A 21868-nucleotide genomic window follows, 5' to 3' on the forward strand; every position below is an offset into this window, starting at 1 on the left:
CTCTCTCTCACACACACCTCCCTTATGATTGTGCCTCTGTTTCCTCTCTAGGGGTGGATCAGTTAGAAGCTAGTGGTGTGTATAAGTCTGCTGGTGACACACATTGAACTTGGTGTTATCTGTGTTCAAACCTGAGACAAGAGTCCAGTAATCCACTTTATTTTAGATATTTCCTTACAGTGGAAGACAAACAGCAGTTATTAGTCAGTGCCAGAACCCAGTCACAGTCTAATGCCCGTTTAAATGAAATGCACCATTTAATGATTACTGTGAGTTTACTGGAAATGTAACTTATCTGCTATTCCTTGAAACCACTTGCTGAGACAATAACGACAAACAAACATGGCTGCTTCAATGGTCTTTATAACTATTGCCAGAAAAAATAAGCAACATAAAACCAGACAGCATATTTTTTTTTACAACTGATTATCATTGTAGTGTGCACTTAATACTGTAGCTTAGTCCCTTTACACACACACACACGCACGCATGCACGCACAGACACACACACACACACACACACACACACATTTATTCATTCAGTTTTAACTTTGCCCAGGGATCATTTCAGCACTGCATGTAGTGTGATCAGGAAAAACAAATATTCCACACGTAATCAAAATGTGGCATGGTGTAAAAGAAAAAAAAAAAAAAAAAAAAGGCAACATGGAAACAAAAAGACAAACTAAAGCAGGTTCAGTGGAATTCTCAGAGCATTTTCAAGTAAATAAAAACAAAATATAGAGTGATGAAGTGGACCCAATAAAGACACAATGCACTGTTCACATTTGCTTTGCTCACTGTGGTAAAGCTTTACACTTAAAGGGCATCGTCTCAGGTCCCAAACAGTGTAACATGTCCCTCATGTCTGCATCATGTGGAGGTGGAATGTGCTTCCTAGCTTTTGCCAGCCGTCTGGTTTCTCCTCAGCAGGGCCGGGCTCAGTGTTCATCAATCACTCCACATCAGCATGCGCTGGACCTCGTAAAGTCCCAGGATCACTAAAGCGTGATCAAAACACATTCCACATCCACGATGGAGAGGCTTCAAATCTCTCTGTAGCTCTCAGTGTTCCTGTCGGGAACGATAAAAGACGTGGGCCAGCGGTGGAATCAAGCAGAACACAATAAAACTGTTGGCTGATAATCCTCAGCATCATGGCATCACAAAACCCTATCAACAGAGAGCCAGTGCTTTCACACGGCATTAAATAACTCACTCGCACTCTCTTGTACACAAAAAACTTTCACTGCTGCAGGCTCTTGTGCTAACTTTGTATCACTAAATGTCTAATGCGGCTGTACACATTGTGGTGATGTGTCTTGGCAAATGGCACGGCGGGATGTGCTTCTAAATCGGGACAAAAATGTTGCTCCTGATGTTGCTATTGATACCAGCTGGCAGCCTCATCTGATCCAAATCAAAACAGCGTGTAGTCACCTTCACCAGACACAGGAGGGGATACAACCAGTTTCCCAAAATGGTTCATGACCCATCGCTCACTATTAGGGTTTCTTAAGAGGCACGAACAAGAAGAAGACACGTGCCTGGTAAGGAAAGATAACCGTGGTTTGAAATGTCACAGTTTCACTTTCTGAAGCCTCGGCTAAACTGTTAAGGCAGGAAATTAGTGTGAAATACAACAATCTCAGTGCAGCTACTTACTGTATGTGTAGTAAATTCATATACACTTCAGACACACACACAAAGCAATAACCTCACTACAATGACTGGAAACCATGCAAATAAATACAGTGAACTTGTTGAGGCACGATAAACACACGGCACTCACACAGCATTATATGGCAACAGCCCTATTTAGCATTTACAAGCAGTACATACACCTTTAGTAAGTGGTTTATAACACACTATAATGTAGTGTTAAGCAGTGATTATTAATGGATTTGTCAACAACTGTAACTCCTCCTGTGGGAACCCTTAAGTGGAGACTACTGTATAAACAGATAATGAATGGCAAGTAAAACACTGTTGTAATAACATAAATAAGTCCTCATAGGAGAAGTTATAATTGCTGACAAATATTACACATTAATAAACATTCTAGTGTGCTATAAACCATTTATTAAATGTCTAAATACTGTTTATAAATACTAAATGGGAGACTTAAAGTGTTGCCCACGGACTGAAATCGAACAACCTAAATGACATTGTGTGCTACAAAGTATCTCTATTAGTAATAGTTAGTCATACTAGGAATGTCAAAAACTACCTGTCAAACACAGCATCAGTATTAACACACAAAAGAAAGCCAATGGCACAATGAATTGTCCGATCACTTGTTCATACTTTGTCATTTATGTGCAAAATAAATAGTTTTGCAACATTCGTTGATGTTGAAGGAATAGTTTGACACTATGGGAAGTACACTTATTAGCTTTCATGCCGAGGGTTAGATGAGAAGATCGATAAGGCTGTGCAGTAAATATGAAGTTAGGGCATGCAGGTGATGAGCTTAGCTTAGCATAAAGACTAGAATCGGAGGGACACAACTAGCCTGGCTCTATTCAAAAGTAAAGCAACAAATATGTCTACCAAATCGGTCTACCTAGCAGTACTAGGTGGACTTTGTTACCTTTGGGCAGAGTCAGGCTAGCTGTGGCCCCGATTCCAGTCCTTATGCTAAGCTAAGCTAAGCTGAGCTCCTGGTTTAGGCTTCATATTCACAGTACAGGCATGAGAGTGGTATCAATCTTCTAATCCAACTCACTGCAAGAAAGTAAGAGTATTTCCCAAAAAGATGAACTATTCTTTCAATGAGAAGCTGAATCGACTAACAAAAGTGTGTCTTCACCATTGAATATGTCTCTGCTGGTTTCCAAAAACTACAGCATATTTTCTCAACAAGTCGTCGCTGGGTGAGACGCTATTTTTCTAATTCCCAGGCTGAGAAAGTTTAAGGCTCTCTGATTCAAACACTTACATGTCAATCAAAATGCATTTTATCAAAAAACTGGATGCTACTCGCTTATGGTTTTGGTTATTATGAAACAATGCTGTGTGCTCTATGTGCCTAATGAAAGAAGTCTAAGTGCAAGACAGCAAATGCAGGCCTACAAAATGCAAACACTCACATTATACGGTTTAGCGTTCAACTTCATACACATCAAATTAATATTAGTCCACCTTCATGAAAAACCATCGTAAGTGTGATGCTTAACAAAATGTGGAGTAACGTTGTAGAAGATAGCATATTTCTGTGCTTGAAAAGCAAACAGTCACTCGCGTTCAGATGCTGATGTAGTAGCTGTCTGCAGCATCGGTCCGTCCTGATGACCAGTAAGCCAGAAATCAACAATCAAAAGGCTCTGAAACATATTTGGCAACAACTCCTCCAATCTGTAGTGAAAAGACACTGCCTCTGTGGAGGACTGGCCCATAGAGAGAGCTCATATCCTGGTCCCCTGCATCAAAACTCACAGGCACTTTATCCATTGAAATCGAGGCATCTGTATCGTAGTGTAACGTCTGGAAGACTTGGTGCAAAAAGGCTGCGTCTGCCTGAATTCCTTTCAGAGGGGGTTTTTAGGGTTGTGGGGGAATTCCAACATCACTTCTGTTCGATTTGTTATTCTGCAGAAGCTGATGTTCTCCACAAAATATTCACAGCCAACAAAAGAGAAACACATTGTGACTATTTAGGAAAATGAGTTTGCAAAGTAGCTCGCTGAAAGTCAGATTCGCAGGAATTCCCCGTTAACAACCTGAAAACTGGGTTGACTGTTAACTTAACGGAAATATTATTTGCCAGGAAATAGCCAGGTAGAAGGCACTGAGACTTGGTTTCTTTATCATGCTGCTCCTTCAGACGTGAATTGGATTTGGATTTGGATTTGATAGCTGCTCAGTTCATACTTGGTTCACCAGGCTTTCACCAGTGTTACTTCTCAAGGCTTACTAGTGTAACAGCAGACATACAGGTAAGCCCTTGGACTACAACTCTACACAAAGCGCCTTCCACGCTGCGCCGGGAGTATGGAGTAGCTGCGTGTGTCCAGTGAGGTTCTGGTCTGCCTTTATTGTTGCTAAATACTGAGAATCGACATGCAGCGTGATTGCGTGTTTCTGGGGTATGCGGGAGCGGGGTTAGTGAGGTATAACAGTTGACCGTGGGGTTGAGAGGTTGCTGAGAGCTCTGGAGGGCTGGCGTGGCTCTGATTGTGCTGCAGGAGCAGGGTGGGTGAGATGGTGAAGTCAGGTCTCAAAGTACTTGTAGATGGCTGTGACATAAGTCATGACGCTTTGCCAGTCCGGCCTCTCTGTGTGCACCATCTCATTTATGTCCTGGAATGGAGAAAGAGACGGTTAAAGAGGAAAAAATACTGAGGATTTCTGTCCCACCAATAAACATATTTTAGATAAAGAAAACAAAAGAATAAACCTCATTCATAATTCGTTTTTTGAGTGTATATGGAATGGGTAAATATGAGCTACAGCTTGTTAGCTTAGCTTAGCATAAAGCCTGGAAACGGGGTAAACGGCTAGCTCTGGCCCAAGGTAACACAATCCACCTACCAGCACCTCTAGCGCTCACTAAATAACACGTTATATCTAATTTGTTTAAATCAACACAAAAAACTAAATTGCAAGTTGAAAGTGTTTGACTATTTCTGGGCTGAATGCAGTAACTTCCTGGAGTCCTGTTATTTCTGTGAGGTTGCCAGGCAACCAGCAGAGGCACTGTGAAATCACAGCATGCGTTTTTGTACTGCTGTGGCGGTGGATTTTGTTACCTTAAGACAGAGGCAGGCTGGTAGTTTCCCCCCCAATTCCAGTCTTTATGCTAAGCTAACCAGCAGCTGGATGCAGAGTGAGCAGTGTCAGTAGGTGAAATGTATTTACTTTATGGGTTTGAGGGGCCTATTAAAAAAGAATGGAAAAAAAAAATATTCTGGCATCAAGAAAAATATGAGGGACAATAAGGGATAATTTCTCCCTTCCAAAAAACCCCATCACCCATGTTTCTGTACACATTCCTTGGAATAAACATAATGTCCAATTTCAAATCTGACCTAAAGTTGTGTCTGGCTCTTTCCTAAATACATTCTTACACACTAGGAATACAGTTTTGTTTTTTATTCATATCTTAATTAATAAAGTCTTTCATATTAGTACAACACTTACCAAAGTGCATTTGATGCCCACACTCTCTGCAGCTTGGAAAGCTAAGGTGAAGTTTCTCCTCTGAGAAAAGGAGAAAGAGTCAAAGTCACCCACAGTGGAATACTATGTCTAACAATGGTTGATAATGATACAATGATACAGTAATGATGCCTTAAAGGTCGGGGATTTCCTGGGAGCTCTACTTGCCTTCTCTTGGCTAGTGAGCTCCTGGTAGGGGATGTGTGCGGGCAGGTATGTGTGGAGCACAGCACAGAAGGCCAGGCCGTCATTCCAGCTGCTGCTGAAGTTTGTGATATCAATGTTCTGAAAAACAAAGCAACGACCCATTTAAACTTTGATTTAACTTGACAGAACATTTACAGTCCGGGACAAAAAAATAAAAACTAAAAATCGATGGAAAACCAATCTCTGGGCCTTATCCGGGATAAGGAGGCACAACATTTTATCCCAGGTCATGAATGTCACTGCCAGCCACTGTGCATTACAGGCTTTCACTATCCCCTTCAACATTATTATGATCCTAATAAATTCAGTTGTCATGGCACTGTTCAAAACGGTTTAACAGCAGCTCGACCTGACGACAGTCCTGCGCGTCAACAATACTCCATATGTTATATTTATTATCCCTTCCACCATCAACTGTCAGCTGACCTCTGCGTAGGCTGTAAATATGTAATTTCAAACAACCACTAAGGTTAGAGGCCCAAGTCTCCTCAGTGTCACAACTATAACCTAGATGGTACGCAATGACTCAGAGAAAGCCTCATGTGTGATGCAGTGAACTGACAGGATGTGTTAAATGTTGCCCACTTCCTGGAGAAGACCTATGGTGCCATGGAAACCATATCAGACACCAGTTGACACAGCTGTTGATCCTGTTGGTTATTTTACTGCCTGTCATTTCTAGGGCAGTGCTTAGATATTTATTGAAGATATGTGCTGTTCTACTAAAAAAAAAGAATAACAATCAGCTTTGATTACTAGAAGTTTACCTCCTTTTCACATAAGCCCCCAAAAAACGTGTAGTACATAGAATTATTTATTATTATAAAACTCAAATTACTGGAAGGAAAAACAGTGCTGTCTGTGCTGCTGACTGTTTTCTTTAGTTATCGTTGCCTTTACGAAAACACCAGCTCATCTTGACTTGGCTATTCTTGCTGGGAACTGGCGACATGCCACAAAATACATATTTGTATCACCACATTTAATCCAAAGAAATACATCTTGCTATGAAGGAATGAATGACCTTTTTCTTATTTATCATAGCCTTCTTCTTTAGTTGCTGCCTAAATTTTTTTTTGCCCCTTTATTAGATACATAGGACAGCTCAAGATGGACAGAAAAGGGGAGAGAGAGAGGGGGGAAAATCACACACAGCAAAGGGCAAAGGTGGGAATCGAATCCATGGCTGCCGCAGCAAGGACGCAGCCCTGGTACAAGAGGTGCCAGCTACCAGGTCGCCTCACCACCTACATTTTTAATCAGATTGTGAATTTCCATTTGAAAATGCAGCCATTCGCTTTGTGTCAGTGTCTGGCCACGCCTTTAGAGAGGAGTTACAGACCATTTTAATCATCTGGGATTAGATCAGATATATCTGTATCTTCCACTGACAGGACAGCAACCTACCTGATAACCCTCAGTCTTCTTCTGGCACCACTTTAGCAAAGCATTTCTCTTGGAGCCTCCATACTCTCTGGCCAGTGCTGACAGCGGGTCCTTTCTCTCCTCTCTGTAATACACACAAGGAAGACACATGTAAGCAAACACTTTTACTGTGATTTACTGTGTCAGTAAGGCAAAGAGATTATATGGCAAACATGTTTGCTTGGTGAGCTAGGAAAGCTGTTATGGGCTGTATGTTTTGTCAGAAGTGATGTCACATTGGACACAATGAAAATAGAGACTTTAAACAGGCAGAGCACATGTGAGCACATTTGCTGCGTTATAGGCAAATAACCCAACCCTATTCTACCAATCAGTACAAAATAATATTAAGTCAGTGCCCCAGGAGGTGGTACCTTAGGCGGCTGCGTGCTGTGGGGGTGACAGAGGCGGTGGGGGAGGAGGACAAAGAGAGCGGGGAGGAGGCAGCACTCATAGCCATCAGGGAGGATGAGGAGGCCCCATCTGAAGCCGACATGTCCCTCTTTATCTCCTCACTGCTGCGGCGAGACACTGCTGAGGACAGGGGAGACCATTATAGACCTGACATTTCAAACTTAACTGAGACTGAGTCAATTTATAACAAGGTTCCCTAGCATCTCTAACCTGAGATTGTCTTGGTGGAGTCCATGTTGGAGACCCTCTGGAGGGCAGACGGAGGTCGGCTAGCCGAGGATCCCCTGAGTAGGTGCTCAGCTGTGGATACATCACAGTATTTACGTCACATATAGAACGACTGTTTGCACTTCCTGAAATAAGATGCAGCAGGGCCAGTGACGAGCCACAATCCAGCCCCTCTGAGTTCAGGGAATACCGACAAATGACTGAGGCTGCCTCGTTCCCCAAGAAAACACACAAATCATAGAACGTTTGAGGCTATGGCCAAATCTGCACGTTCACATGAAACACTTGACCTCATTACTGGTGAGAATGAACTCAGGGAAATTCTACAGCACATGGTGGCTCATTATTTCCCTCTTATCATGCACTCCAGTGTTTTGATGAACTAAAAATATGAAGTCAACATACAGTAAACCTACTAACTCCAGACTCCAGGGTTCTGGGGAAAAGCTGTAAAGTTATTTCTCATGAGTGAGGGGGCAGTCCACTCCAGTTAATTGTTAAGATAGTTTACCGTGACAGAGGTACCGCAGAGGACAAAGGACATTATTCCATTTACAGATCTAAATCGACATGTCTGAGACTAACAGTTGGGAAATTAAGAGTCATTCTTTATACAGTATATGGAGGGTATTTTAAGGTCCGGTGTGTAGGATTTAGTGGCATCTAGCGGTGTAGTTGCAGATTGCAACTCATTCGCTTCACCCTCCCCTTCCAAGCACGAGGGACAAACTACGGTGGCTGTGAAACTTGTGACTAATGAAAACATACCCATGTATGTTACATTCCATTTCTGCCAATAGATCCTCCTAAATGTTACACAATTTAAAAAAGGTCCAGTAAATTGTGATGGCTGCCTCACCTGGCATGGTGATGTCTGTGTAGCTGGGCCTCTTATCACTTAGGGAGGACAGTGGCTTGGCTGCTGACATAGATCCACTTATGGAGTGTCTCTGAAACAGCAAATAAATAATATTAAGAATCCCATTACCACAAATTCTGTGCTCTTGGTTAAGTAGAATACAATATAAAATATATAAATACAACATTATAAACTAGCAATAGAACAGAAAGGAAAACGATCTATATGTGTGCTTATTTTGCGTTTTTCGAAATAACAGAAGGATCTTGTGGATTATAGGTTAATTTATTGGTTGAGAAAAGTCTCCCACTTCATAAACTAAGAGAATTAAAAACCCACTCGATCATCTGAAAAATACATTGTCACATTAGATGAAAGCTCATTAACAACAGATGTTTTGGAGATATGTAGTTTCACATGACAGCAACAAACTATTATGCGTCAGATTTATTTCATTTCACCTAAAGATTAGATTATCTCATTATATAATAATTCATTTTCACTGCATTCAGTGCATCTTGTTCCACACTTTTGCAAACAGACACTAATTCAGATTAGTTTTATTAAACAAATAAAAATATATAATTCACCTGGTAAATCAAAATGTTCTTTTCTTTCTAAAACTTTTACAAAGTAGAGCCATTTTCCCACAGTCTGACTTCTGTATAGTCTCTCAATTTATCCAATCAACCAGGTTTGAAAATCCTAAGATTTGGGCCTTTACTACTTTAAAAAATTTGGTTTTTTACTTATGCTAGTAATTTTCCTAATATTTATACAAAATGTGTATCATAATCTGACAGTCTACTCAAAGCCTTCCCTGCTCCCTAATTTGTCAGTTTTTGTTTATTAGAATATTAAAAAGGCATAGCCTGCTTCTTTCACAAACTCTTCACTGTATAAATAATAAAAACTACTGCAGGCTGTTCTGACATTTCTGTAAAATGACCTATATAAAAGTACATTATTTTGGGCCAACAGGTTTGGGGTTTTTTTTTACAGTCAAGATATATTTTGATCTGCTGCAACTGTCAAATTTCAGATGTGCAAGAACTTTGTAATAATTGTTTCAAACTAAGTCTTGGATGTTGTTTTTATGTCTTTTAAAATAATCTTTTTGTTGATACCAAGTTTACGACAGCTGCCATCATCAATGTAAGTTCCAAACTAACCATTAAAAAATGTGAAATAGTATAGTAACAGGGAAAAGTGAAATTTTAGCAACATGTAAGACTTCCCTCTTGTACCTGTATGGGTGAAACAGCAGCTGCTGGGGGTGTCTTCATGGGACTGGGGCTGAGGGGGGTACGTGGTAGTGGGGCAGCTGTGGCTGTCGGAGTCACTGTGGCACCATTGGAAGGTGGACCTAAGTTCAGAGTGGAAAGGAACCAACACATATAACTCAGTTCAGTCCTGTTCCATGCACACAACCAAATACAATGCTGATATCATGAACTGCACCAGGAGTCCTGCCTATAAAAGGTTCCTTCTGTATTGACAAATGCTGAGCTAAGACCAAAGCTAAGGTGGTTGGCAAAGACAAAATGATCTTACTGCAAAATAAATAGAATACACATCTATTTTCTCTGTTAATCTGTGATAATCAAAAGCTAAAAATAAAGCCAGGGTTTCTATGACTTCTTGCAAATCAGTCTGTGATACTGTTGCAGACCTAAAGCAAGACACATTTTGACAGATGACTACACTTGCAGCAATGGGGAATAAATAATATAACATGTAGACCTATTTTGTTGCATTGCCAAACATTTGTTCAATCTGAAAATCACTCAACTGAGTATATGAAGCTACAGCTTATTAATACAATTTAAACCAGCAGCAACATATAAAAGTGAAGAAAGTGGAGCGTCTTATGATTGTGTGGTACCTTGCGAGGCACTGTCGAAGCTCTTGATGAGAGTTTTGACGGTGGGAGAGGGTTCGGAGGAGGTGGAGGATCGCCGGCTGAGACCCATCCCCTGTCTGAGAGCAGCCAGGTCCCTCTCCACTGCATTCATGTAGTTATACACTCTGCCTCTCTCCTCATCCTGCCTGGGGAAACACACAATACTACTCAATATGTACACTCACAGCTCCTATTCTGTCTATTTCTACATGATGGTTTGACAATGGCTCTTAATCTGTTTATACTATCATCTTGTAGGGACAATTATGGTGAATTTGTAATTGAAAATAAGTGATTCATCATTTTGTCTGTGAAGGCCATTTTTCAACTGTGGGATTCGTCAAAGATAAATTAATGCGAACCCTGGTATTGAGTACCCAGAATCATAATTAAATAAACAAAAGTTAAATATCTCCTCATTTCATTTACAAACACAAGACAGATGTCAGAGCGACCGCTGGAGCTCTTCCATTCTCTCTCTGTGGCTCTTACTTGCGGCTCTTGACCTCGTCCAGCTCTTTGCTCAGCTTCTCGTTCTTCTCCTGGGCTTCCTGCAGCCGGCGCCGCAGATCTCCAATCTCTTCCTGTGCCTCAGACTTGATGTCATTAGCAATGACAACAGCTGTCTGCAGATCAGCCTGGAATTGACGCCATTCCATTGACTCCTCCTACACACACACGCACGCACACGCACACAGATACAGTGAGATGACAGCAGAGAGTTTAGGCTTTATTTAGGATAAATGACACGTTGGATCATTATGAATGAATGATTTTTTGGCCACTTGGGGGTGAGGGAACAAGCTGCAACATCTGACATTATCACCTTATAAAGTTGATGGTGAACGTGTTAGCAAACAGTCACATTTTACACACCCAGCAGACACAGAGAAACAGAAGCATTCATTCAGAGTTGTGTTTCTAGCCACCTGGTGAACGCAAGTACACCACTGTCTGTCCTTGAAGCTCTGCTAGTTGCTAACTTAGTCGCCTACTGTTTGGTGCAAATAGCATACAGTGGGTGTACGGGAGCTTTTTCAGTGAAAACAGCTGTCTACTGTATATAGAGATGGGGTTAATGAGAGTGGTGAAGGTGAACTAAAACAGTGAAGTTGTAGCCTGTAAAACCAAAACAATAAGCTGAAAGAAACTAAAAGGCTCTGTAGAGCTAAGGGAACTGCAACATCAGGTGATAATTCTCTGTGGGTTTGTTGTTACAAGGGACACCTTCATATTATACATACTCAAAACAATAACAAAAGACAAAGTTTGAGGACATAATGAAGTAGCGTCATTGCAGGCATCTTTCAGGAGCCAAATTATCCACTGACTGCTAACATTAGCTCAGATAGTCCGATGACTAAAATCCTTCCTCCAGTTAAACTACATAGTTAAAAATGCAAGATATAAAAGTGTATAGTAAAAACATGGCTTAAAACTGGATACATTTTTTTTTTTTTATTATTATTTTCTGGCAGACACCCTCAACGCTGACACATGCATTGACAGTGTGTCTGGGTTTGAACATTGTTGGAAACGTTTTGGGATAATGTAAGTACACTACTCAACAAAATATGTAACGTAGGTCTAATGACATTTTAATGCAGAAGTGTTACGCATTATAGCTTTAATATTGTTCAGGTTAACTGATATATCATTGAGATATAAACTACACTGTCTTCCTGTGAATCCAGTGGAAGAAGAGTGTTTGCAAATACTTCTTGGCATTGGTTTTAACCTGTGCCCGGATAAATGTACTACTGGCTGAATACTGACCTAAAATGGGTGCAGTTTGGTGCACTGGTCTTCCTTTGTTTTCGTATATTAAAAGCACAACTAAACATAAGAATTTTATTTATTTGACTCCAGTCCGGCCTAGTTCCCTTGTAGCCCACTGCTCCCCTGCAGCAGTCTTACCCTTAGTCTCCGGTGAAGAATCTTAATCTCTCTCTCCATGTCATGCTTCTGGTCCTGCAGCTTCTTCACCGAGTCTGAAATTTGAGATATGGAAGATGATAAGCTGTCAATCACACTATCTTAGGGCCTGTCCTCATGAATACGCGGCCTCACCCAGTGTTTCCTCTATGTTGATTTTGGAGCGGCGGCCCGCCGCTGTTAAATTTCTGCTGCCACGATATCAGAAATGGGGCAGACGCACAATGTAGTCACGGTTGCCTTTTAAATGATCCTGCCGCATAATGCACCCCCGTTGGCTGCCGCTCACATTGCAATTTAACAACAAGTAGAACTATTCAGAGGTTATTGGGGCTGATTGGGGCTTATAGCGGCGGCGGCTGAGGTTAAAGGCTAGAGAGGCGGGGCTAATCCATCATCGTTTCGGAAAAAAATCCGTTTTGTCATCCAGACGACTCTGGGCAATCCGGCGTTTTTGAATTTTCCCACTCTGGGACCCGTTTCCAAAAAATACCGTTTTCACACTCTGAAAACGCCGTATCCGTCTGGACGCGAAGCCGATGCGATAAAGTATTCATCCGGAATCGAGAAAAACGTATTCGTGAGGACAGGCCCTTAATTTGTTTTGGGTTGGGTTCACACAACAAGCTTTCTAAATAATCACTGGCTTCTTGATTGAGTCAAAATTTAGTTTGGAAGTTTACACTGTTGTTTGTATGCAGCCCGCTTACTCTCGAGGTCTGTGATGATGAGGTTGTCATGGAGTTTCAGAGCTCGGTGCTGCTCCACCTCATCCTCCAGCTCAAAGATGGTTTCCTTCATGTCTGCGATCTCGGTCTCTTTCTCCTGCAGGTCCACGCGCTGCTTCTCCAGTGCGCGCTCCTGCTCGGCCATCTGCTGCTGCACCTGCTCCTGGAAGCCTCTGTATTCCCTGTCCAGCTGCGCACACACGCACACACACACACACACACACACACACGAAGAGGGGTATCCTTCATTTAATTAATAAGCAATAAGGTAATTAGCTGACTAATGCGCAACAAAGCTCCAGCAGTGTCATACTGTAATTTATAGAGATTTATTGTACAGTGTACAGTGTTAACTGTGCATCTGCACAGTGTCCTCTGCCTAGTATTATGTTGGTGAGGTACAAACAAGGAATGTGTACCACTCCTTCCTAAAGGTAAGCTTTGGAGACATGACTGTGGTATCTGATGTTTTCAAGGTCAAATCTGGCACTGCTCCATAGACAGTAAAAGGGGCATTCATTATGATGACCCAAATTCACAACCTAGATTAAATTTAATATAGGCCAACACACAATTGGAAACAGGAAATTGATGCCACACACACACACACACACACACACACACACACACACACACACACACACACACACACTTCCACAATCTTTTTCAAGTTTTAACTAACCTTACTGAAAGTCTCCTGCAGCCGGGTGAGATCACTGTGGGCTTGTTCCAGCTCCTCCTGCAACTTTGCCGCCTTGGCCTCAGCTTCTTCCTTCCCCAGACGCACTCCTTCCAGCAGCTGGCAGATGTCATTTTTGTCCCCTGCAGTGTGAAGAGAGTACAGTTCGGCCACCCTCTGCCTCTCCTGGTCCAGCTGGGCTCTGCAGCGGTTCAGCTCCGCCTGGTCGTTGCTCATAGCTGCCTTGTACTCCTCAACTGCTGCTGCCATGGCAGCTCGACCCTGTCTCTCCGACTCCATGATGCGCTCCATCTGGTGGTTCCTCTCCTTCAGAGCTCCGATCATCTCCTGGGCCTCAGCGTTGTCCTGTTCGGCCATCTTCAGTGTGTTGGACAGGTGTTGTTGAACCCCCAGCAGCTGCTCTCTTTCAAAGCGGGCATTATCTGCCAGGTCTCCGTAGCGCTGCTCCAGCTCCATGTAGCGGCTACTCTTGATGTCCTCCTCTAGCACATAGGAGATATGATGCTCATCCAGCAAAGAGCGCAGGTACTCGATCTGTCGACCGTAAAGCTCTAGCTTGTCACTCTGCTGGCACAGGGAGTCCATGAGGATCACCTTCTCTTCACCTAGCCGCTCGTTCTCTCCGTTCAGCTCCTGGGTGATTTGCTGCAGGTCAGCCAGCTCCTGCAATGTGGCCTGAAGCTCCTCAGCAGTGCTGTGCTGGTTCTCTTCCATCTGGTGGATGCGCTCCGTCAGACAGGCCACTGACACCTCGCTAGCATTGCCACTGCTGCCCCTCCGTGAACGCTCCCTGCTGGGTGCGCATTCTGACTCGGAGGATGAGGAAGCTCCAGAGGGGGCGTCCAGAGCATCGTCACTTGAGGTGACTGCCTGGTAGACCTCGCTAGATTCACTGTCGAGGTTGTCGGCTGAGCCTCCATGCTGGTGTCCTGAGAGCAGATCCTCCAAAGAGCCGGGGGCAGATCCTTCCACTGAGGAGGTCAGCGTACCTGTTCCTCCACCATCACTCTGCCCGCTGCCTACTGCCAGGTCCGGGCTAAGAGAGGCGTAGTTGAACAGCTTGTCAGAGCCATCCAGCCTCTGCTCCAGAGAGAAGCCCAGCGCATTGAGCCGGTCTTTTAGCATTCGGTTCTCACTCTTTAGCAGGTTGAGCTCCTCTCTGATGGCCTGGTTCTGCTCCTGTAAGAGAATCAGAGTGGACTCCACGTCAGCTGCTGTGATGGCTGACACGTGGGGCTTCTCCTCCTCCCCGGCTTCCTCCTCTGGTGGTGCTTCCTTCCCTCCCAAACCAAGCTGGGCCCTCATGTCTCTCAGCTCACTGCGTAGGTGGAGGATCTCCACATCTTTGCTTTTAGCCAAACCCAACAGGTCATTTACTTTGGCCTGCAGAGCCACCTTATCACTGATCTGGCCGTCTGATTTAGATTTGCTCATACGGCCCTCGGACTCTGCCAGAATCTGGCCGCGAGAGCGCTTCCCTGAGGCCACATCCCCCGCTACAGTCCCCGAAACCAACTGCTTCTTATTGGCTGAGGTCCTGGATGTCCGGAGACGGTCTCGTGATGAATTTTGCTCCTTGGAAATCGAAGATGTCGTACGCTTGGATGAAGTACCTGGTAAGAGAGAAAAAGGTCCTCCTTACATTTCCAGTAAAGCTTCTTTTTTTTTGTACAAAAAGATAAAAATGAATATGTAGGCATGGAATATTAGATATACCTGATGTTGTCTTTGGCTTACTGTCCAAGTTGCTAGCAGTAGTCCCAACTGAGGCAGTCCTCTTGGTCTTGGTGACAGCATTACTTGATGCAGGATTGCCTCCAGCCATAGCTGCTAAAAGATCATCATTGCTTTTCACCTGAAAGCACAAAATTCAACATTTTCACTTACAAACAATAAAATCAAATCCAATTCAAAGTGGCATTAATCAGCTCTAATTGGTCCATGACGTAATGAGTCTTACCTTAGACAGAGGTGCTGTGGTGCTGGTCTTGGCTGCAGCCTTTCCGGTCCCAGTGGTAGCTGTGGCCTCCGCCTTCCCTCGATCTCCGCTGACCTTACCCGCGGCTGGCCGGACCGACTTCTTCATACTGAGCTCTCTGATGCCGATACATTTACAGCTCAATCTGCGCACGGAGGAGGGAGGAGAAAGGTAATGTATGTCAGCAGTGCGCAGAGTGATAGCTCCAGTTTTCCATGGAAGAGGAATTCTTTCCACAGCCTATTCCCTAAACACTAGAAAAAAAACACAGAGACCACGTTGAATAGCAGAGCTCTTCTAGAAAAAGTGTTTCTCTCTGTCTGTCTCTGTCAGTTTATTCTAGATAGTTGGTGTTTGGGAGGTATTGGATAATTTTGCTGATTCTCCTGATGCCAGTTTAAAAATGTTTATTTGTATTCACATCATGATACGTGGACACTTGTGTGGCAATTTAAATCATTTTGTCTACACGGCAGTTACATTTGGTAGCTGTTAAGACAGCTGTAGGGGACCACCCCAGACACAGGAATGCAAGATAAACACTGAGATAGAGGCTTTCAAAGGCCAACCAATGTCTCCACTAGATGGCTCTCATGTGTTTGTGATAGTTGAGTCAGTTCAGAGTTTCACTTGCCTGTCAGCTGCAACAACGATGACACTGGTAAAGTTTCAATCTGTGTGGGTGGTTGCTGCTTTCAGTACATATTAATTTGTGGGAAGAATGTGGTTACAATCCACAATGGACTCTGTAGCACAGACAAAGATCTGCAAGACAGGATTTTCTCTAGCAGTGTGTAGAATAATCATCAGAGCCAAAAAAGGAAAAGTAGATTTGTTCACAGATCAAAGTGAAATATTTTGTGAGGCAAAAATGCGAGGCTGTTAGTCTGTTACTGGGCAACCGATGTCTGATACACTGGATTACATTTTGCACTGCCAAGAAATCATTTAGTGCCATCACGTTTGTGCAAGATGCTCTCATAACAGTTCACAATCACTACATGCTCTATTTAAACAATTTGAGAACCCAGAAAAGTTATACAACATTTTAATAGAGGCAAATTCTTGAGATAATTTCAAAAGGTGTGTTGAATTAAACTATGTTGGAGTTATCTGCAGCAATTTAGCCAATAAACTGTGCTCATTTGGCAGTGAGCAAGGTGTTGAAACTGGCTGCAACCAAATAAGAAAAGCTTGTATAAAACACAGGAGGCTTTATTCAGCATTGTTCACATGTTGCGTCCAGGTCTGAAGAAAACCTGACTTGATGCCACGATAGCAAGAAAAGTGATTTGGGACACAGCTGGAGACAAAGAGTAAGTACTTTAGCACAGATTTGGATGCCTTCTTTTTGCACTAAGGCTCTTAAGAGGAAAAAGTGAGCTGGAGTTATTTATTGTGCGCAGGTAATCCAGCTGCAATCTATCTCTGACTCTGTGATCTGTTGTTGTCCTGAGCAGATGTTGATGTTGTTTAGATATAAAATAAATAGAATCAATTATCAGCAGTAACTCAAACTATAAATAGAGCACTGTGAGAAGCTGACCAATGTATTGTAGCAGGAGCACACATATTTAGACTATTCACAGACTGAAACCGTTCCTTGAATCTTACATACACATCTTGAATACACACTACAAGGATGAAATAACATTTTAAATCTGATGCAGCCAGAGCAGGGGGGAGATCTGCACACAATAGCTCACATCTGATTCTGATACTCCCAGAGAATCCAAAATAACCTGCTACTAAACCACAACGGCACTTTATTCTAAAACAAATGCTTCTCTAATAGATTTCAGCTGTGTTGCCGTGGTACAGGTGTTACCTTAAAGCTGTCATCCTGCGCTGAATCTTCCACATGGAGCACACAGACTCTTCAAAGTGATTAATTTTTTTCTATGATATTTTTTGGCCTTTTTTATTTCTGTCGGGTTTACCTTGGCCTCCAGTGATGTAAATGGTGAGATGTGTTTAGCTGCACCTTACTCATACGACCAAACCACACAAACGCACGGCCCTAGCCTTTAGGAAGAGTTACGAGGAGTTTTTATACTGGAACTAAAGCTATAAATGTGTATTTGCCAAGTTGTAGAACTTGATATTTTTCATCAAAATAACATGCTTACATAAACTACAAAAAGCTTCTTACAGCCACAGAATACGTGTTGCATACCATCAGACCACAGACAGCTATGTGTATGTTTACGAAGAGCCGCAAGCAAACAAAAGAAACAATCTTCCCTGCCTCATGTGGAGGAAATGGCAAATAATGTGTCTCAGCTGGTTAGACTCGGCAGCTCTGAGGCGCAGAGGTAGATTTTATTCAGTGAAACAGATCTGCACCTTGATGCATATTGTGTTTACATCTGCAACCTCTTCAGACTTCATGATTAGAATATGAATTCTATGTTTACACCATGCATCTTTCCTCGGTCAGTGTCTTTCCAAGATAAAGGCTACACCCCCCAGTGTAGTATTTGGAAGCTTGACGTTATTGCCATACTTTGATAATGCACGTTTTGTCATGTCTGCACAGTTCTCACTGCACGTTACCCAGACCAAGACTTTATATGTTGACAGGTTATCTTAAATTACATATGCAGTTAAGCTAGAAATAATTGACTGTAGAGCTTGTGTTGTCTTTCAGTCTGCCATTGGCAGAACACCTCCAGTCCTGCTGTGCAAGTCTTTGTTTTTTCAAACACAAACTTTCTGGGCACAAAGAAACAAAGAAAATGTGTGTATCTGCACCACAGCTGCTGTTAAACTCATACTACATGCCATCAAGCAAGTAACGTCTCTAGCTAAAGATACGACTCAGCTTGCTAAAGAATATATCATGACTCTTCGTTACATTACCATAGCGGCCTTTGCCCACCTAACTCTATACTGCCTGTGTATGCATGTACTTATTCATAACACATACATTTGGCAGGGCGTTATCCCTGAATACTGACATGTGTACTCAACAACTAGCCAGTTTTCTGAATAGCTGAATGTGTGTCAAAGCAGATGTCTGAAACAGAGAGCTGCTAGCTGGAGTTCGGCTCTTTTCATTGGATCTGAATAGACATGGGATCACCGACTGGGGACCAAAAGTGCAGCTAAATGGGGCAGAGGCAGCAGCCTTTTCTTTCACTCTCTCACTTTGTAAAACTACTGCAAATCTCCTGCTAGTAGCATTTTGAAGACTTTTTAATACAATAATTCAATGATAATTCATACACCACAAATGCATACACATTGGCCTGTCAGACTCACTTGGATCAGTTTGGAAAATGGATTCTAAACCAGCGGTTCCTCTCACACTACTGTAGTTTACACAAACATCTGTGATGAATCACACTGTGTCAAAAACAACGCTGTTTCTGTGATGATGAAAAACTATTTTCTTTGTGACTCCACATGATTAGACAGTTTATCATTCTTATTTAAATATAGCTAAAGATATAATTATTTCAGTTGTGATCATTTGTCTTCTCAAATATAAAACAGCCCATCACTATCCATCAATAAGATGATGCTATGAGAGGAAGGTTAACAGAATCATTGATGTGCCACATTTTAACCACGTAACGCTCTGTGCTGCAGAATGTCAGCTGCTCCTCACTTGGCCAGAAGCCAATAACACTTGTCCTGATTCAAATGAAATAGAGCTACAGTATTTAATTTCAGTGTTAATGAATGCGGTGGAGCTGATCCAAGGCTGACCAAAGGAACAAGAGTGTGTAGTGTTCCTTTACAGACAGCTGAACAAAGCCCGAGGCTGAGACAGAGGACGCGGAAGAAACTGCCGAGGTAAGTCTGGGAAGAGAAGGAGGTGGGGGTAGCAGTGGTCTAGGAACTCATTAATACCCCGTCCCTGCTCTCCTTCCTTATTCATGCTTTAACTGAGGGGAGGCACTTCCTTGCCATAACATTAGCTTCCTGTGGTGGCGTCTCCAGTAAAAAAAAAAAAAGTAAACCCTAAAAGGGTGACTGTGTGTACAAGGACAAGCAGGCACCAGTCTGCCTGAGACAGAGCAGACACTGTAAAACCTTCAATTTCATTTGCCAATATATGCCTCACTATTAATACACAAGCCTGGAATGCAAGTAAACAAGCCATTTTTTGTTCTGTGGCCTTCAGTCAAACGACCATCACAAACAGTATTTCAACACTAATTTATTGAGCTATTGGTGTGTTTGTCTCTCACCTTTCACATTCACACAGTGTGGAGAAGTTAAAACTGAATCCACTTAGTTCAATTAAACCAAACTGAGCATGGTTTGGTCCTGACCAATGAGTTTGTCCTGGAAATACATTTCTTTCTTTCCCCTTATTCAGTGTCAGCTGAGGGCAAAGTTTCCAAGACTGTAAAGTTTTTCCAAAAATATTTTTCTAAAAGCACAGCAATGATCAGGCAAAGCCAAGAGGGAATATCGCATAAGTCATATCTCCTGGACATAGATTTGAAGAGTGGGCTGTGAAATATTGCTCTTTCCAAGAAAAGTTGGGAAACATCTGTGGTCTCCTTTGGTTAGGAAATATAATTTTAAACTAACTGAGTAACGTTACTTGAGAGAGAGGATGATTTACTGAAGTAACACACACACACACAGAGTCTACACTACTGCAATAGTACACGATTTGGGCCAGACAAAAGGCACTGACAAGCTGCAACATCACTTCACTGTTGACTCTTCTCAGGGGGATGGCAAATTTACATTGTTCTGGGCTACACCTACATTAGCTGCACCACGGCTAACGTTAGCACAGTGTGTGTCATTCAACCAAACGAGCACACACTTTATCAAACAAACCGTTTGGATAAACACAGCTACCTGACTCTAAGGAGCAAGCAAACGTCGGTACTATCAGGTCAGAGACCAAATGGCAAGTTAAAACTAAGAAGATAACCCAGCTAGCTAGTTAGCTTTAAGGTCAGGCACGCACGGAATTTCAGTAATTTCACTTCCTGTTTGGCGACACGATTTCAAAACAAAAGCACCGCCAGACACGTAAGCACAACCCTTCTACTGAAACTATAATAATTATATTACAACTCAGATAGAGGGAAAGGATTTAATCCTATAGTGAAAACACATGTATAATAGACAGATATAGTACGGAAGATAGATAGCTGATGTAATATGGGTTAACACTGCAGATATTTACAACCAAATGCAAAATACATTTCTTCAGATTTCAGGTATTTCTGGTCACTATAACGCATTAAGTCCGAAGTGTCACCAAATGTATGTTCCAATAAAATTATAGGTATTCTTGAGTACTACCCTGACTAAACGTACCTCTACATGTAACACAGAATAGTTATAACCCACTGACGAGAACAGCAAAGGATTCATTTGCTAAGTGATAACGTTACATTTACATTTACAAAAACATTGTTGCAGTTAAACGTAACTAAAGTTAATTAGGAAAAATCTTCACTGAGCAATAACGGTAGTAAACACAGTTATATCGACCGACATTAAACTACGAATGACAATCGGACTGTATGTCAACACATCGTGAAGACTTATTTTGAAATAATTCATTGTATAGACCCAAGTGATTTTTTCTGCCTTGACAGCTGACTAAAAATCTGCTTTGAGGGCTAAAACAACACATATCAAGCTATTTAAAACAAATAAAATGAACAACGCGAGTCTGCTCAGTTGGTGTAACTCTAGAGTTGGTTTGTGTGTTTCTTTTCAGTCAGTTAATTTACTTCAGCTGTCAGTAAGCAACAGCAAAGCTAAGGTTGCTAATGCTACCGTTAGGCTAACAATGTTAGCATAGCCGGCAAAAAGACAGCGCTCTGTCAGTAAAGCGATAAAATATCCATACCTGAGGTTCTCCTAACTTTCCAGTTTGATAGGTTGATAAATGTCCGATGAATGTTCATTTGCGGTCGCTAACAGTTCACTAATCCACAACTTCAGACGGCAGCCAGCATCGGTTTCGGGTGTCAGCCCCTTTCTGTTGGCAGCAGCCGGATGATCCTCTGCCCCCTCCTCTGGTTGCATCATCTCAGCATCCCCCTCTGTACAGGAGGGACAGTCCGCTGCCTCCAGGAGCTTTAAATACCCGGTGGTTCATTTATTATTGTCTCCAAATTATTTCTGGATCTGGGCCAAAAGTCTGCCGTCTTCTCGTACACACCACCTTCACACACCTTCAATTAGAGTAGAGGAAATGTCAGGTGTAGACCACTGACAGTATATGTGAGGTATAGACCCTTGTGGGGTATGGATCCTAGAGTGTATTATTGCTTTAGATACATCCTTGACATCCTGTTTAATATATCTCACACCTTAGTTATTATAAAACGATTATATGGTC

General features: G+C 42.4%; 1 protein-coding gene across 2 annotated transcripts; it reads right to left on the reverse strand.

Moving 5' to 3' along the window:
- Positions 1-345: 345 nt before the first annotated feature.
- specc1la (sperm antigen with calponin homology and coiled-coil domains 1-like a) lies at positions 346-21699 on the reverse strand. Of its 2 annotated transcripts, none has more exons than XM_051422928.1 (16): positions 21374-21699; positions 15520-15682; positions 15276-15414; positions 13542-15172; positions 12842-13049; positions 12114-12187; positions 10689-10864; positions 10179-10342; positions 9541-9659; positions 8294-8384; positions 7417-7506; positions 7167-7326; positions 6775-6877; positions 5329-5445; positions 5143-5202; positions 346-4302 (listed from the first exon to the last, which is right to left on the reverse strand). In XM_051422928.1, the coding sequence occupies exons 2-16, from the start codon at positions 15643-15645 to the stop codon at positions 4213-4215; spliced, it is 3348 nt and encodes a 1115-aa protein (XP_051278888.1). In that variant the 5' UTR covers positions 15646-15682; positions 21374-21699; the 3' UTR covers positions 346-4212. The 2 variants fall into 2 exon arrangements, with proteins under 2 accessions (XP_051278888.1, XP_051278889.1); XM_051422929.1 differs by having other exon boundaries at positions 7167-7323; positions 21374-21697.
- Between the last annotated feature and the right edge of the window lie 169 nt (positions 21700-21868).

Source organism: Dicentrarchus labrax, unplaced genomic scaffold, assembly GCF_905237075.1.
Source record: "Dicentrarchus labrax unplaced genomic scaffold, dlabrax2021, whole genome shotgun sequence".
NCBI lineage: Eukaryota > Metazoa > Chordata > Actinopteri > Moronidae > Dicentrarchus > Dicentrarchus labrax.

What these genes read in the sequence shown, in the direction of transcription:
- specc1la (XM_051422928.1), bottom strand. Translation starts at nt 15,645, where the DNA reads ATGAAGAAGTCGGTCCGGCCAGCCGCGGGTAAGGTCAGCGGAGATCGA. An exon ending in CTTCGACAGTGCCTCGCAAG is followed by an intron (nt 9,660 to 10,178) that starts GTACCACACAAT and finishes CTCTGAACTTAG; the next exon opens with GTCCACCTTCCAATGGTGCC. An exon ending in CACAGACATCACCATGCCAG is followed by an intron (nt 7,507 to 8,293) that starts GTGAGGCAGCCA and finishes ATGTATCCACAG; the next exon opens with CTGAGCACCTACTCAGGGGA.